This window comes from Centrocercus urophasianus, unplaced genomic scaffold, assembly GCF_019232065.1.
Source record: "Centrocercus urophasianus isolate 14NV4802_14NV808 unplaced genomic scaffold, USGS_Curo_1.0 seq_17, whole genome shotgun sequence".
Lineage (NCBI taxonomy): Eukaryota > Metazoa > Chordata > Aves > Galliformes > Phasianidae > Centrocercus > Centrocercus urophasianus.
The window spans coordinates 33,196,129-33,214,225 of NW_024884722.1; the positions used below are offsets into that span (position 1 = coordinate 33,196,129).

General features: G+C 41.1%; 1 protein-coding gene across 2 annotated transcripts in view; it reads left to right on the forward strand.

Annotated features, from left to right (window-relative positions):
- PCDH15 (protocadherin related 15) overlaps positions 1 to 18,097 on the forward strand; it is a 643,190-nt gene that overhangs the window by 327,443 nt on the left and 297,650 nt on the right. For both annotated transcript variants that reach the window (XM_042818673.1, XM_042818671.1), the window contains exon 5: positions 878 to 996. In XM_042818673.1, coding sequence (XP_042674607.1) covers positions 906 to 996 — 91 coding nt within the window. In that variant the 5' untranslated portion in view covers positions 878 to 905. The remainder of the gene's footprint in view (positions 1 to 877; positions 997 to 18,097) is intronic.

An 18,097-nucleotide genomic window follows, 5' to 3' on the forward strand; every position in this document is an offset into this window, starting at 1 on the left:
GACTTGGAATGAAATGCAGCGGTTCTGTAACCACGGTAGGAAGCTATAAGCAGAAACTGGCAATGAAGTCTGAGTCAAATGTTTTGCTTGGGAAAATTGAAAGCACTTAAACCCTTTTTATACAATAGCTTGTTCTTATGATGCTATAACTCCCTCCCCATTTCATGCTTCTGTTGCTAGGAAGTTCATTGTATTTGTCACAATGTTTTTTAATGTGAAGGAATATTTTTAAATAATTCAGTTCTAGGCTACAGAAATATGTTAATTCTCTTTAATGGAGCAATAAAATGAAGTTTTAAATAACTTCTGAATGTTAATCACTCTAAATACACTCTGGGATTCATCCAGACCTGTCTTGGCCAGTGCATTTCTCTGTTTTTTTTCTTATACATGTGGAATTTGGTGTATTCTTCTTGTTTTTCCTCCTTTGCTGGCCTCAAACTTAAAGCACAATTAGAGAAGCTCATGAACTGGGTTCAGTGATGTTTTTCTTGGGAGAGGTTCTGCTGGGAAGTGTGTTTGAATGTTGAGTCGTGGCTCACTCAGGCGATTGAGCGTCAGCTGTAATAAGCAGAACCTTTCCAACAGCATCACTTCCCCTCAGTGCTGCAAAGCACAAGGCTGAAGCGGGAAGAATAAAATAAAGGTTTTGCTTTATGGAAATTTGGACTTAGTAAAGCAAACTCAAGATTATTGCTTTGGATGCATGGTTATCTGATGTACACTTGTGTGTATGAATAGATGAACTTTGTTTAACAGAAGCAGTGTTGCACTATTATACGCTGTGTATGCTATCTGTGTCTTAGCAGTGGAATAGTTTATAGCCGCCTTTATGTAAGCTGGTTGACTAATTGTGTATCAAATCTTTCTTTTCCAGATCTGGCTTGAGTGAAGTTTGACAAAAAATGCTACAGCGGTTTTGTCTCTGGAAGTGGTTAGCTGTAGGGGTTGCCGTGGCTATTATCTTAGCAAGTTCCTTGGCCCTAAATGATGAAGGTAAGGCTTCTGCTGTGGGAATGTAGCCGTGGGAAGGATGGGATGATTCTGTGATTTGTTTGATACTCCTGGTATCATTACATGAACAAACGGGTGTAATACTTGATAGTAAAGAGGCTTTGCAATAAAGGAATGGTTGGATATGTTGGCATTTGAATCTTCTTGGTCTTTTTCTTAACTGTGGTGTTAATTCATCAGGTAAGATTAAGTGAATAGTTAGTTGATGTTGGTCAATTCTAGACACATTCTTACAGCTGGATTTTGTTTCAGAAAACTCTTCTGATAGACAGGAATATACTGTTACAAAGTAGAGTAATTCTGCTTCTATGACTTGTTCATTTTTTTGTGTGTTAAGTAGTACTTTTTCTTGCTAGTAATACTAATCATTGTCCACATCTGTTTTTTATTCTGTTCTATCCCCCAGACCAACCCCATATTGTATTTGATTGTGATGACACAGGGGAAAGCTAACTTCATCTTGGCCATTTTTATGTACTGTCATTACAGCTCTTATTCTTGATGCTGAAGTGTATGAGCTGCTTCATGTTTTAGATGCTTGACCTCTGCTTGGATACATTCAGCTTGTTTGCTCATAATATATTATAGTGAGCCGTTGGGCCTTACGTTAATCTCAGCAATGGTTGCCAAGTGCTTTTTGTGCAGCAAAACCATAGAACAGAGGGAGGAGAGGCTGCGTGGCACTGGGATGTCCCCCAGCCTGTTCAGTAGTGTGACAGGAGCAAGTGCTGGAGAGCAATGGGGAGGAAAGCAGAATGATGGGATGGCACGGTGCTGAATCCCTTCTGGCTAAAGGAAAAGATTGTCAGGGCAGGCTGAAAATACAAAGCTATACTGCCCACTGCAGTGTTCTTTGTAGCCGAGTAGGTAATGTGATAATAGGCATCTAAAAGGATGTCTCGGATGAAAATAAGGTTGGCTGTGAATTTCACTTGAGCACTAATTCCTAATGATTCATGAATGATGCTGATGCATGCAAACCATGTGGTAAAGATGCCCCAGAAATTATGGTATTAGCCAGTAGGACATTTCAAAATAGGAAAACAGATTCCCCAGGTGTCAGTCCTTGTTATTTTCTCATTGTTATCTGACAAACTTCCATCTTCTTACCTTTTTATTAAGGCTTCTTTAGAGGAAGGGAAAGATATTTGTCCATGGCTATATGTCAAGCTGTTGTTCATTAATGATTACGTGCTTGAAAATGCTTAGTGACTTCCTTAATTAGAACAGCTGCCAAGCCTGTACCTAGCAGTTAGTCATCTGTTGTTCACGTGGCTGTGCTGCCTGATGGCATTGCAGGGCAGGAGAAAAGCCCTGCAGCTTCCTGGTTCTGTTCAGGAGTAATGAAAACGGTGTCACAGACAGATTGTAATGGCAGCAGAAATTCAACGAATATGGCTTTTTGTTTGTTTTCATTTCTTAAATCGCCTGTCAGTATTTTGACTTACCTGCTTCTGGTGTTCCGTGTTTGCAGTAATTCCATGAACGCTTGCCGGTAAAACTTTTACTCCTGTCACCAGAAAATGGAGAAGACTCAAATACAGAATATCTTTAAGTCATGTCTAAATCTTTTGGATGTCTTACAGATAATAGTCTATCTTCTCCAGCTATCCACCACTTTGAAGGCTGTATTCAGTCCTATCAGGGTTTTGCAGGCTTCCTTTTAGTGTTTTAACCTAGATTCTTGAAATTGCATTTTCTGTTTAAGCCAGTGCTTCAGACAGACTTACAGTGATCCCTGCTAGTGTGACCACCTAACGATATTCCTCCTGGGTTGTTTTTTAAATGTTTTGGCTTGATTCATTTTGTTTAACTCAGAACTCAGGTTTGTGTTTACCGAGGAAGTTTTCTTGTTACAGTGGGCGCCCTGATGTTCAGTGAATGTACATTTGATTCATAAAGCCAAGAGTATTGTTAACTTACTGGGGGAGAAGTTCAGAAATGCCTTTTCTTGAGGAATGTGCAGCTGAACCACTCCTGATGCCAACTCAGGAATGGATTTATTTTTGTTCCTGTGCTCAGGGAAGTGTGAATTTAGCTAAAAGCGCTTCTTTTATCTTTGATGTACTTTGTATGAAAATCGGTATGCTCTAATGGAGTGAAAAAAAGCATGGTAATTAATTACAGTCCGGGTGGGATATTAGTTACTCAACAACTTTCACCCATCTAATGAGACAAGGAATGTAAAAATGTACTTTCCATTGTATCTCCAGAAGCAAAATAGGAGCCGTGTTCCATGCTTATGTCATTGCAGACAAGTACTTCGGCATGACTTGGGACTGGTAGAGTTGCTTTCATTTGCTGTAATAAAGTTTTGTAATCTAACTTGTAGCAAAAATAACAGATGCTCTCTTCTAGTAATTAAAGTTTAAAAATAGCGTAATAATTTTCACAGCGCAACAATCAAGAATACAAATGAATTATGACATAAATTATAGGTGTTTCTTTGCATCTAGCATGCAACTGATCTTTTTTTGTGGCTGTAGCTGTGTGTATTTGGTTATTTGCATGTCTGTATTCCTGCATCTGGTACCATTAGCCAGTACGTCTGCTATTTCAAATGCTTTTGCTTGACCTCCTGAGTTGTCACATCTTTCTGCAGCCACAGCAATTGATGGTGTTACTAAGCGACCTCAAAAACTTCATCACTGACTGTCTTGGAAATAGCTGAGGCATCTTGCTTCCTGTACTGTCAAGAAAACTGTCCCAAAATCCCATTTGTTCATTTGGCTCAGTGCATTTGTCTCATTTCTGCCTTGACTTTATTCACCTGCATAGTCTTTCAGTTCAGATAACACGCTTACATCGCTGGTTTCTACTTTTCAGCTGAAAGAACATTAGAGAACAGCAGTTCCCCCTTTTGGTTGGTGCTTGCTAGACTGAGGGCTAGAATGAGGGCATTTCTGCGGCTGCCCTTGCAGGCTGGGTGCTGCTTCCCCTCCTGTTCTTGGAGGTGCTGCTGTGTTTCCTTCCGCCTGCACTTCCTCTGTGGTTGATGGTGTCTGTGCCCTTCACCTACTAACATGTATTTTGTGCATCTGTGGTATCTGGTGGTTATGATGTAATGTAACTCAGTGCTCTCTCCTCCAGTTGTGATTTGCAGCCCTATGTTTGTCTGTTACAGAGGTCTTTGATAACAAGATATTTGTCTGAAATGTTCAGGACAATCTCAGATTTGTACCTCGTTTTGCTTCCATTTGTCCTAGTAACAGTTCTGCCTGGCCTGTCTTGCTCTGAGTTTTCATAGACCTGAAACATCAGTCATGTGGTGTCATGCGCTTGTAGGGTTGGGATCACCTTCCAGGACTGAGCAGTCATCGGAGCAAAGGCTGCCTGCCTGCTCGCCCTGCTCAGTTCTTGGATGCTACTCAGGCTCCTCATACTCATCCGTCTCTTACAGCTTAATACTTGTCCATGTAAAGAAAGCTGTTTGGTATTTCTGCTGCCTCTAGTTTGTTCTTTTCCAAGCAGCAGAAAAGGCTGCAAATAGTTATACTTCTTCAGTCATCCATTACCTTTAAAGTAAAATTGTCAGACAGGGCCTTTAAAGTAAAATTGTCAGACAGGGCCTTGTAATGTGTGAAATGAGGCCAATGGAAATACTTCAAAAGCAATGCCTCCTGTTTTATTATGTTGGCCCACAATATCAGAGGTGGATGTTGGTGTAGAGGCTGAACCTTCCCACCAGTATTCCGTTCCATTTTGTTGCTGTGTGACAGAAGGAAGCAGAGAGGAAGTTGGACAAAATGGCATCTGATGTGGGAGAGCCAATGAAATAGTCATAGTATATTTGATAAGCACATATTAGCAGCAATCTTTTGGTCAGTAGAGAGGGCTGCTGCATGGAAATGCTGTCTGTACATGCACTGGCGCCACAAACCAATAGAGGAAAAAAGGACATTTGACAAATAGCAGGTTTACTTTTAAGTCTAAATGTCTCCCCTGTCATGGAGGGGACAGCTTTGAACTGGGGGTCCTGGTATTTTACCCCTTGCTCTTAGAAGCTGAAAGGAAGGTGAAAGCAAATCTGACTACTTTTTGAAAACAAAAGAACATAAAAGCCACAAAAGCAAACCTTAACAATAAATAAACAAAAGGAATCAGCTGTAATGAGATCATTAATTATGTTTATAGAAGTGTTTAATGGAATTGTGAAACCTCTGTGGTCTGTTTAATACAGTGGCATCTGAAAGACTTCTGATGATAGTTGTTGGTTGGGGTCTTTTGTACCCTTGTGTTTGGTGCTGAACCAGTACTTGTATCTTAATACATATTTAAGTGTAAGGATCTACTCTGTTTTTTAGAACATTTTTCAGTAGCATGGGTGGATTTTGACTTGACACAAAAGCAGTATACTCTTGTGCTCTAATAAGCCACTGGTTACATTTTTTTAATTCCTTACTTTTGACTGCTGTAGCTCTCTGAACAGGAGACATGCCATTGACAGCTGCTCCTTGGCAAATGTGTCACTAATGACTCAGTGGGTTGTGTTGAATTCTGATCTGCTTGCTGGAGCTTTTCTTGGGGTATGAGAAACACTAGCAGGAATGCCTCTTCAGTATGGAGATGTCATTCTTGGGCAACCTGAAGGCATGTATTGTTATTTTCTGTTGCAGTCTAACTTACCACATAGACAGAGGGAAAATATTCTCATTTTGGTTAAGATAATACATGCTGCTTTTTTTTCTTAAGCTAATGAAGACCCTTGAAGGGCTCTATCAACTTTTCCCTGTGTGTAGAAGTATAGGCTTGCCTGAGAGAAATCGAGGAAATAACTGACTTCAGTGGGAACTGCTCAGAAACTGTTTGCTCTTAGCAGGTGAAATGATTGCCACAGACAGAAGTGCTGGAGCACTTGCCAAAACGGATGGAGGCTTTTCTGCAGTGTGCCTGTTTTCTGCCCTGGAAAGAGATGCTGGTAGAAGTAATGACTTAATTACTCTTTTGATTAAACTCTTAGGGTTGGCAGAAATATAATCAGTTGTAGCAATCTATTCTACAAATATTTAAATAATTCTGAGATTTAGGATACAGATTAGAGATGCAGATTTTCTCAGTAATATTTCAAAACAGGTAAGAAATTCAAATTGATTCATACAGTTATTCATTTAATTGCATGGATTAGCAGAATCACAGCAAGTGAAGTTCAGCTGTCTCACCCTGTAGCTCCATAAGACTGGATCTACAGCAGTGAATCTCTGGCAAAACAAGAAGGGCTCGACAGCATCTGCCACGTCGGGCAGAATGTAAGAATACATCTCTCAATTCTCATGCTGAAGATTGGACTTCTCAAAGCACTTGGGCAAGGCAGGAAGGAATGCATCTCCTACGAACTTCAGCATTTACAAGATGCAGAGTTGATTGAGAACTTCTGCATTAATAGGTATCGCTGGCATTTGAAATGAAATAATACTGAGTCTCCTCAGAATTAACCTAATCAAAAGAAACACAAATATGTTTTTCACTTCATAAGGACTGAACGCTTGTTCTATGAGGATATATAAAGAATGACCTTACTCAATTAAATAGTCTTCGTCGTTATCCAGGATGGGAGACTGCATTTTAAGTAAGGATTTTCCTGTGAAAAGCACAACTGCAATGTACTTTGTCACCAGGATTGTGCAGGCATAAGTTCTTTGAGCCGTTTTACTTCTGCATGGCACCCATCTATTAGTTTCTGTCTTTAATTCAGTCTAGCACAGTTTTATGCTACAAAAATTGAGTAACTACAGGGCCTCACAAATCACTTTTAAGAGGTTGCTTTAAAAATGAAATGGTTTCAGATCTCAATGTATGACTGTCAGGCAGGAAATTAATTCAGGAAAATGCATATTTGAATACAAGTAGCCCACTTATCATTTCCTGTGCCCTGTATTGTACATGTACAGTAGAAGAGAAAGATGCAAACAGGTGCTTGCCTACAGGCTGCCTGAGAAAATGTCTGCTCTTTGTTGGAACAGAAGCCATTTGTTTGCTTTGTGAAAGCTCAGTGCTTTTGATTGGGAGCTCGGTCACTTGTTTCTGCAGCGGTCATAAAGGGAAAGGAGCTGCTGTTGATGTCTGGAGCTCAGCTACAAGTTCCTTTGGAGAGCTTAGTTTTTCAGAGTGTCACTGATAGGAAATCTGACATGCCACAAGCTACACTTTGGGTCTGCAGGAGACCTACTTCTCTTTGGCAAGAGGCAGGTTAAAGATGTAAAGTAAAGGTTTGAGAAGCAAGCTTCATCTTCCTTACTGCTTACATGTTTCATTTCTTTGTCTCCTGATAGAAGGGAGTAAAGCCCCTGTGTGCTCCCTGTGATGGATGAGGCAAGAAGCTGATAGTCAGGAAAAGACAAAGCCCAAATCTTAATGTGGAACACTGATGTGATGGGGTCTAGCTTGGAAGGAACCTTGTCTAGGTGCTGACCTGCCTTGCTCTCTTTGCTCAAGCCTTATTCTTTCACCCACAAGGTGCTGCATGCCAGATTCTGATTGTAGTACCCAGGATGTGTAACTGGAAGCACTTCAGGTATCCTGTGACTTTACTGACCTGAACACAGTTATTGAGCCAGCACTTCCCTCTAAAGGAACGTTGCCTTTTCTGAGGGGTTGAAGTTCTCATTGGAAAGGGGGAGGCCTGGTGCAGGGAGAGCAAGTCTGTGTGCCAAGGCACTGGCACAACTTGGGTCCCCTCTGTGAGAGTGATTTGTCTTGGGGGTTTTGTAGAAGAGAGGGTAACTCCAGTGACAGTGAGCTGAGCTCTTAAAAACAGGAACAGTTGTGCCCATTGTGTGTTGGTTTATGGCCATAGAGCACGCATGTTGAGCTGAGCTGTCTCTTCCACTGGTTCTTCTTGTGCTTTAGTGGTCATATTTGAAAGCATCTTTGAGAGGGAGATATGTGTCTGTGCAAATCTATTGGATGGATTGGTGTTTCATTACATAAACAGAATCAGACTGAGGATAAGCTTGTTTTTGAGAATACTGTGATTTCTGTGATCTCCATCCTGTGTCCAGATTTCACAGAAGAGATTTAGCAATTCCACTGAAACTAATTCCTTTTACCCAAACAAGGTAGAGTGAATGAGACAGAGCTTTCTCAGGTGTGGGAGATGTCACTCTGGTTTAGGAGGATGAGGTAGGACTCTTGTGTTGCCGGGTAGGGATTATATTGTAAATGCTCTTACTGTGTTTATTCAATAGTAAAGCTCTTCAGTCATGAATATTCAAAACCTCTTTGCAAACATATGCATTAAAATGCGAAGTACGAATTAACAGAATTCTTGGCATCTCTGTTCTAAAGACATTTAAGGCAGCCATCTTCAGGACTTGCTATAGTCCTGCTGCCATCTTTCTCCCTAGACTTGATTTAGGTGCCACAGTCACATTAGACACTCCGGTGAGCATTCTTTTGTGTGTTCAGTTCTCTCTAAAAACCCATTTTTGTGCATGAAAGTCTCTTATCTGTAGAGTTCCAACCCTTCAGCTAAGTACACTGTGTGCTCCTTTTGCTCATAGGTGTCACTGTTCCTCCCCCATACAACTGCTTTCCAACCTCCTATCTCATTTTCTTTTTTCTTACTTACACCAACAAGAAGAATTACTTTCTGAATGCTAATGTGAGACTGTCACTAGCTGACAAATAAACTGCGCATGCCGCCACTTCCCTGTCTCAATTTAATCCCTTTTTGATGAGAAGCATTTGCTTTAAACAAGGCACAGGGAATTCTGCTTGACAATAGCCTTATGAAAATTAGAGAATAATAAAATTAAGCCAGAACCAACCCATAGTGATACCTGTGTCCTTTAGAGCGTGAGTTACGTGCATTACAAATTACGGGTCTGGCTTTGAAGCACTTTAAACACCCGATCTGGGTAAAACATTACCTACCCCTGTTGGGATACCATGCTTCCGATGGAGTGGAAAAATGTTTGTAGCTAATTTCACAATGAATAAGACTGTTTAACTGCGTATCGTTACGTGTCTTGATAACAACTACTTGAAAATGAAAGTTAAATAAACCACCAACACCTGGTATTTTTAGAAATCCAGTAGTTAATCTAGAACAGCTACTGCGCAGAGATTATCAGAGACCAGTGTTGCTTAGTTTGCTTCCTTGAGATGGTGCTCATTGTAATTAAAAAGTGTAATTGACGATGACTAATGTGTTTGCTGTCCGGATTGCTTGGGGAGCAGAGATCACATGCATTTGTTCTGCTTTCCTCTGAAATGAAGGCTGCTATATCAGAGCGTTCACTGTGAGAGTTTCAGGGCAGGGAGTGGATTTGCAGCTTTTCTGAAGTGCTCACTGTTGTCGTTGAGGATCCTCCCCCGGAGCCGGTATGGCTGGTCAAACAGCTCACCTGCTTTGTGCTACACTGAACTGAAGGCCAGTGTTAGGGTAAGGTCTGTTACCTTCTGACTTTGTGGTTCTGTGTTTGTTTCTAGGCCAACACATCACCCTATATGAATTAGGATCTTATGATATGGATCAGCAGGGAAGCAGTTCTGCTTCAGTTCAGTTAATTCATGTGTCAGGAAAATTGCTTCTAACTGCATCAATAAGGGGGATAGATAGTTCTGTTTTACCATGTGACAAAGCCAGCTGATTGAGCAGTGTGATATTGCAAGGACACTTCCAGTTACAGCAGCAATAAATTCTCATTTTAATTACTAAAGAATACATATCAGTAGTTCTTTGCTGGGGGTGGGATAACAACATGAAGGAGTAACTACTTTTTCTGCTAATATTACTGCTGGTTTTGGAGAGACTGCAGTTTCTAGTTGTGTGTCCTGTAGTGCCTGGTGAGTAAATACTTTCCCAATGGGTAAGACTTCACATATGTAACATGAAATTACCAACAGAGCAAACAGAATGGACTTAGAAGGACTTCTGCATTGAGAAAATCAGCCTGCATGCATGGGTATGGTCACTGGGTTTCCCTCAGGCAAATAGCCTCTCACTGCTCTTCTGGGGAATCGCTGTTGAAGGATTAGAAATGTTTTGTGTGGCCAAATAAACCTTTATGTGAAAACTGAACGAGGCAGTTTTGGTTATTTGAAAGAGAAAAAAGAGGGTGTTTTACTGAGTTGTTGTTGTTTTTATTATTAATAAATAATCATTCTCTGGTGTAGCATATATTAAAGCACTGACTGCACTGAGGATCATTCTCTGGTGTAGCACATATTAAAGCACTGACTACACTGAGGCCTGGAAAGCCTTAAATGGTGTAGAAATGAGTCCTGAGTTATTCTTCAGAATCCCACTCAAAGAGGCTAAGTGGATTTTTGAGACAATATTTAAACAGGTTTGTTCCATATGCGGATTTTCAGATGTGTAGTTTCAGCTCTGTTTTCCTTTCTTCAGCACCTTTTTTTTGTCGTTCCTTCCAAGTTTTCCTTTCTATTTTACATTGCAAAATTCACTGGAAGAAAATATTTGGATACTCTTCTTTACTACATTTATAAAAAATTCAAGTTCTTATAAAGTATTTAGTAGCCTCTTGATTTCAGGCCTTGCTTCTCGTGGAAGACTTGAAGCACCCTGATATTTGCCGAAGAAGCAACAGGGCCAAGCAAGCACAGTCCTGGAAATTCCAGCAGAGAGCTGAAGATAACTTTTTTGACAGAGGTAATAGAGGAGCCAATGAGGAGAGGTGTGTTGCTGCACCTTGTTCTTAAGAAGAAGAAAAGGCTCCTAGATATCTGCTGGGAAAACAGAACTGTGAGCTGAAACCAATCCAGGAGACTCCTGGAGTCCATTGATGATAACTTTCTGGTCTGGGTATGGGAGGAACTGAGCAGAGATGAAGTGTTGCTGGATCTGTTGCTCACTAGTGCAGAGGAGATTGTAGTAAAGAGGTTGAGATTGGAGGTACTGTGGGCTGCAGTGACTGTGCCCTGATCGAGTTCATGACCTTCAAAACACGGACCTGGCAAAGACTGGAGTCAGGACTTTGAACTTGAGGAGAGCAAACTCAAGGCAGTTTAAGGAATTGCGTTGGGTGAGATCCTCTGAGAGACTGTCCTTAGGGACATAGGAGTGGACCAGAGTTAGCAGCTCTTTAGGATATCTTTCTGAAAGCACAAAAGCTCTCTTTTGCCCCTGCATAAGAAATAAAACAGAGGAGTCAGGAAACCAGTATGGCTGATCAATGACCAAAAACTTGGTCAAACTGAGGGATAAGAAGGTCATGTATATGCAGTAGAAGTAGGTACGTGTGGTCTGGGAATAATAAAGGGAAGCAGTCCAGACATGCAAATATGGGATCAGGAAAGACAAAGTGTGTACAGAACTGCACTTGTTGAGGGATGTGAAAAATAAGAAGGGATTCTACAACTACGTTAATCAGAAGAGACAGCTGATGGCAAGTGTACCCTCTCTGATAAATAGGAAAGGAGAACTGGCTATAACAGACCTGGATAAGGCCGAGGTTCTCAGTGAGTTTTTTGTTTTCAGTCTTTACTGGCAGTTAGGCTTCTCATGTCTTTTGTGTCCCTGAACTTCTAGGTCAGGTCTCAGAGAGCAAGATCACTGTAAGACCAGACCAAGTCTGAGGCCTCCTCACATGATGCTGAATGTGTACAAGTCTGTGGGGCCGGGCTACATGTCCTGGGATTGAAGGAGCTGGCTGACTGGGTGCCAAGTTGCTCTCTGTCGTCTTTGAGCAGTCAGGATTGTCAGGTGAAGTCCCTGGTGGCAGAAAAAAGGAAACACCACTCCCATTTTTAAAAACGGAGTAAGACAAACGTGGTGGCTTTCTATGATGGAGTGACGGTATTGGTGGACAGAGGAAGGGCAGTTGATGTTGTCTACCTTGAAACCTTTGACGTGGTCTCCCACCACATCCTTGTCTACCTTGAAACCTTTGACGTGGTCTCCCACCGCATCCTTGTCTCTAAATTGGACCGATATGGGTTTGAATGGTGGACTGTTCAGTGGATAAAGAATTGGCTGGATGTTTGCAGCCAGAGGATTGTGTTGTATGGCTCAAAGTCTAGTCAAAGGCCAGTGACAAGTGGTATCACCCAGGGGTCTGACTTGGGACTGGTACTCTTCAACATCTCCATCACTGATGTAGGCGGAGGGATTGAGCATTCGAGGAGGCACTGGCTAAGTTGGCTCATGGTACAAATTTGTATGGCAGCACAGCTGTTCAAGAGAGACCTGGACAGACTGGAGTGTTGAGCAGAGAAGAGTCTGATGAGATTCAACAAGAACAAGTACAGAGTCCTGCACCTGGAGAGGAACAACTGCCTGCATCAGTACAGGTTAGGGGCTGACTTTCTAGAGAAGCTCCGCAGAGCATGACCTGAGTGTCCTGGTGGACAGCAGGTTATCTGTGATCCAGCTGTGTGCCCTTGTGGCCAAGAATGGTATCCTGGAGTGCATTAAAAAGAATGTGGCCAGCAGCTCAAGGGAGCTGATCCTCCCCTCTGCTCTGCCCTGGTGAGGCCAGACCTGAAGAGCTGTGTCTCACTCTGGACTCTTTAGTACAAAAAGGACTAGGATCTTCTTGAGAAAGTCCTACATGGGGCAGCAAAGATGATGGAGTGGTCTGAAGCATCTCCCTTCTGAGGAAAGGCTGAGAGATCTGAGGCTGTTCAGCCTGGAGAGAAAAAGACTGAGGTCTTATCAAGGCTTATATACTGAAAAAGATGGGGTCAGGCTCTTTTTGGTGGTGCCTAGTGGCAGCCAAGACAAGGGCAGCGGGTGCAAACTGGAACACAGGAAGTTCCATCTGAGCATGAGGAGCAACTTATTTATTAAGGAAACGCCAGAGGTCCCTTTGAATTCTGTGAGTGTTCTGTGAGTGTGCATTCTATGCTAAATACAAAACAGAAGTTGTATTTATCGGTGCAGATGGAGAATTCCCTGAGAGGAAGCCTGAAGGGTTATTTATGATGCTTTGTTTCTTAGAAGCATTTAAAGGCTTGCTTGAGTCGTCTTTTTTTCTTATTTGAAAACACCACAGTAATTTCTATGTGAGGAACAAACTGTTGTTTCTTGGAAGTACTGCAAAGCTGTGTTGTGGCCTGGCCTCACTAAATCCATTTGATGAGGATTGTTCTGTGTGTGACAGGAGAGGATTTTCAAGTTGGTGTGTTTCTGTTTTGTTTTGTTTTGTTTTTTTAATTTAATGTCTATAGGTACATCTTGTGAGCCATCTGTTCCCATGACCTTTTACTGTTTTCTTGTGTGTTTATGAGAGAAAAAGATGTGTTTGTATGTCATTTGTACCTGAACAAACTGATACTCGTAACAGATGCAATTGTAGCAAGTTTTTACTGCCTTAGGTTTTGTTCAGTAGCAGACGTTAATCACTCAAGGGTGAGTTGTTGTATGGCCTTCAGTTTCCTTGTAGAGAACAGATTTTGATTACATTTTTCTCTTCTAAAATGCCACACAGTTTCTTACCTGAAGTTCACAAATAATGCTTTTCCTTGGAAAATCTGTTGAACTTTCATTTAAGTTATGCACCTGCAATTTCTGTTAAGGATAGTGATACGTTCTTGGAAGAAGTAGTTTTCATTTGGCCAAGATAATGTTAGCAATGGTAGTTATTTTTAAGTTTCTTGTTGCAAAGTGGTTGTGTTTTGCTCCTCAGGATAACAATATGGTATCTTCTGCAAAAGTCAGACTGCTTCTATACATGCAGTGTGACTTTGGCACAATAGATAGTTTTTGCTCAGAAGAGTTCTGGAGTCATTTCTGGATGAGCAGAGCCTCTTTCTGGGCTGCATTAGTCACAGACTCATAGTGTAAAGGCATGTCTAAAGACCTGTTTCGTGGTGCTGTTGAATTGAACTGTTTTGTTTAAACTACAACATTTTGTTTCTCTTGAGGGAGGAGGCAGAATGATTTTTCAGGTGAAAATTGACTGGGGATTTAGAAGAAAATGGGCAGTACTGGTGCTGAGATTGCAGTGAGATTGAGAATCCTGCTCCCACCGATGGGCTGTAGCTGCTCTTTCATTCTGTTGGGCAGTATCTCTAAGGTGTACCCATAGCATCCATTTTCTTAATCTCGAGTGCGCAACCTGCAGGAAAGCAATATTATTTTTTCTTTAATGAGCTTGAGCACTTGAGCAATTAAGACGACCTAATTGAATGAACCTAATCAGGAAGACATGGAAGCTTGCCTCTGGGATGCCGCTCAAGGCAATTGCTCCTCATATCTACACTTTTATCTCTTTAGTTAATAGCACCAATGGGTATAGCAGCACGGGCTACTGATTTCACAGCTCAGGCGCTTAGCAGTTTTGCTTCATTTTCATGCTGTGGGCCTTCTCTTCTGCTAAAGAGGTAGTGATTAACAGGTGATGAGAGTCTCTGCTTGGTTCTTAATGTTCTGGGTGCTCAGAGAGGAGGGCTGCTCTATTTTTAGTGACTTTGAATTGCTCAGCCTGCAAAACACCAATGAAGCCAGGTGCTGATAGGCATGATCCCTACCCAGTTCCGTAGAATCTCTGAACCTGTTGTTTTGATAATTCAAGTAGTTAAGAGCGCATTGCTAAGGAATGACAAACAGAATGAATGGCTTCAGATGAACAACTGTTTTCTTAATTGTAGACTTACAGCAAACTGCATTCTTACCCTCTATCAGGTAAGCCATATTTTAATTGACATAAAAAGTCATACTTAGTAATGAAATGAGTCCAACACAGCTGTGTGTTTTCTGTGTTTTGTTTTTTTTTCTGAAAGTCCTTGTGGGTACAACCTGTAGGCGAGTGAGTACAAGAGATAAGAGAAAACTGCTTGTTCTTTCAGTATGACCAATGGCTCAGGATTTATTTTCAGTTGTGCATCTACCTAATACAAAATCAATCAAACTCTCCATTACAGACAGCCTGGGTATGGAATAGAAGCTGAGAGCATTTGTGTTGGTCACAGTATTTTATCAGTATCAGTTTGTTAGGTAACATAAAAAGAATAAATGGGCTGAAATGCAATGGGGAGAGGAGTTGTCTTGGGCACTACCGGGTGCTAAGAAAGTATTTGAAACCTACAGAAATATCTGTGCAATTGCAGTATCATCTGCAGGATCATTTGAAGTGCTGTCTCTTGGATGAAACCTTGTGGGAAGAATTTGAAAGCCTCCTGTCTCTTCATATTCCCTCTTAGAAAGGTGAAACTCAGTCCAACTTGGAGGTGTCACTTTTATTCTGCTGCTGATGGCCTCCATGTATTCTGTGTTTTCAAATTGTTACGGTTTTGTAGTTTAAGGAAAGACTAGGCCTCTTGTCTTGGTGATATAAAACTTGTCTGAATACACATTTAGATGGGACTGACTTAACAGGTAGACCTACTGATGTTTATCCTAATTGGTTAAATGCCATTTTGAAATCTGCTTAGGTGTATGTATTGATTTGGAGGGGAAGAGGAATTGCTAATGGGATGAAGCTGGCACTCTTTTAGCAGCTCTACTTCTTCACAGGAGCTGAAACGCTGAGAAGACCTTGCAAGAATATCAGATCAGTCTGAATTTCTGCCATAAAACATGATCATCTTGTTGAGCATGTTTTCCCTTAAATTTTTAACAGTCTTCATAGTACAAAATTGAATTTCTGCATTTTATTTTAAATAGTCATTAGCACTTGTAGTAGTTGATTTGTTAACTGTTATTATGCTGTCTCTACGGTAATCTTTGGCATCATAGGAAGAATAACATGGTTTTAGCAAAAGATTTTTTCTGGTCTCTTCACTTATCTGAGGAGGTAATGGAAGGTGGAGATTTTGAGGGTAATTCCTATGTCCTATAAGATGATTCTTTAAAAAATATTTTCTAAGCAGGAACAAATTTAAAAGGAAATATTTTGAGGTCTCAGGGTCTTATTGCAAGAGATATGAAATGGCTTCTTCAATACAGCAGAAATATACTGATTCTGTCTTCTTGCATGTTAGCTGTTTTTTGATGATAAACGTTTCTGACAGCTGATATCCCTTTATTGTCACTGATGTCCCTTTATTGTTATTTATTAAAAAATAAAATAAACAAACAAGAAATCTTACTATCTGAAGTGTACAAGTTGTGGGAAGAAGTCTTCTGGTGCTCCAAGCTTGGAGACCTTGCATATTGGCATTGGCCCCTTTGCTGCAGAGCCGTGTTTTGGGTGTGCTTGGAGTGTTCTGGGGATCCCAGTGGGTGCTGGAGACCACCATCTGCTGTAGGGTGGGGAGTCACGCCAGCCACGACTCTCATCCCATACTTCTTTTATCGCTGTTGTGTTACAGGAGAGAGGTCTAAAATATATTAAAAAAATAAATTCTTTCCAAGAACAAGCTTTTTTCTTTTTGTACAAAAGTAGAATATCCTAGCAAAAGGAACAGGCACTGCTGTAGATACATGTTCTTGAGAAGTTATCATTACCATTGTATGTGGGAAGGACATGAGTTATAAAATTGAGATTTCATCATTTCTTGCTCAGCAAAATAGATATCAGAAGTGTGGATTTAGAAAGAAGAAAAACAAGTAATATTTTATAGCTATTTAATGATCAAGTCCTTGCTTTTATAATTATCTAAGGTTCAGGCTTTTTGGACTCAGGCTGGGTCTGTGTTGGGCAGAGAGCAGCTCAGACTTGAATTACTGAATTCATCGGACCATCGTTGATTAAGCAGACACTTCAAAGGACTTTTTCTGTGAAGTCTCCTTGCTTGGCAGTTTTCACAGATGAGGAAGGTGCAGATGGCTGTTGCCATCAGACAGGTCTCAGCATTGTCCACACAAAGAGAACTTGATGAAGCCACAGGAGGTCGATTGTAGGTAAACAGTTGATCACATGTTATTTCCTTCATTTTGCTGCTACACCCCTGCTTGGTAATAGGCTTAAAAAGCCTCCAGGTCTCAGCACTTCTTTAGGCTGGCTGGTTTTCTTTGTTGCTCAAGTTTGGTACGAGGTCTTTTGTTTGACTTACCTACAGCTTTCTGGTTTCAAGACCAAAGGAGAAAATCTTCAAAACGCTCCTCACTGGTAACTGAGCCATTCTGTTAAGACACATCTGGATCTGTATTTTAAACATGAACACATCCAGGTCAGTAGGGCAGTGGGTTGTTTCTGTAGGCAAGGTGTAGGGCTTGCTCTGGTATATGAGCAAGAAAACCCTATAGAGCACCACAACCACGGGACCCAGGTAGTAGTCCCCTCAGCATTGGGCTGCATTGGCCACAATTTAGTGCAGAAAGAAGGAGACAGTTTGAACTGCGCAGTTTATCAGATGCAGCTGTCGAGGTCTGCTTTGGCTGGCTGCTGGTAGCAGTGCTAGGTGAGTGCAGGAGGATCTGAAGAAGCAAAGTGCCTGTGGGGCAAGAAGCCCCCTCACTCCCCATGCCTGCCCCTTGGATTTTCAACCATTACATCTTTTCTGGTGTATTTTATCAAGTGTTGCTTTCTGAAAAATGTTGCTGAAATCATATTCTAGTAAGAATACGGCTCAGTGGTGTTTGCAGATGGCAGTATTTTAAAATTTAACGTGGTCTTTAAAAATGAAAAAATATTTTGGTGTCTATCACAAGACTTCATGGTGTTTGCTTCTGAATGTTCCCTTTGAGGTTTTCTATTAATTCTTCCTTTCTCCCACCTAATCCCAGTAAGCAGTCTGGAAGACACCAAATTAAGATGTCCATGTCTGATGTGTACAAAAAGAATGCTACTCTGAAAGATGGAAACAGCATTCAGGGAGATGAGAGGCCAGATAACTAAACAAGATTTCAGTGGCAGTGGCCTTGTTGCTGAGCCTGAAATCTAAAAGTCATATATAGACCATTTAGGAAGACGGGAATGCATTAGACATGTGATAGGGAAAAAGGAATTTCAGAAATACTGAGAACTGTATGAATCTTTAGTGCTCAGTACATAGCTGAGTTAAAAGCAGCTGTAGTCAGCTTCTAAAATTTTACTTCATTTGAAGATATTACAGCTGTTCTGAAGTCGTCCAGCACATTTGCATGGTCTTAAAAATTACTTCTGGTTAATAGCACTTGGGGGTGTTTCTTGGCACGGTATCATTTTTTGTGTTTTGGAGCAGAAGTATGACTTTTAAAAGGCTCTGTCAACTCCAAAACTGCTTGTAAAATGGAAGTTGTTGCAGTCTGAAGGAA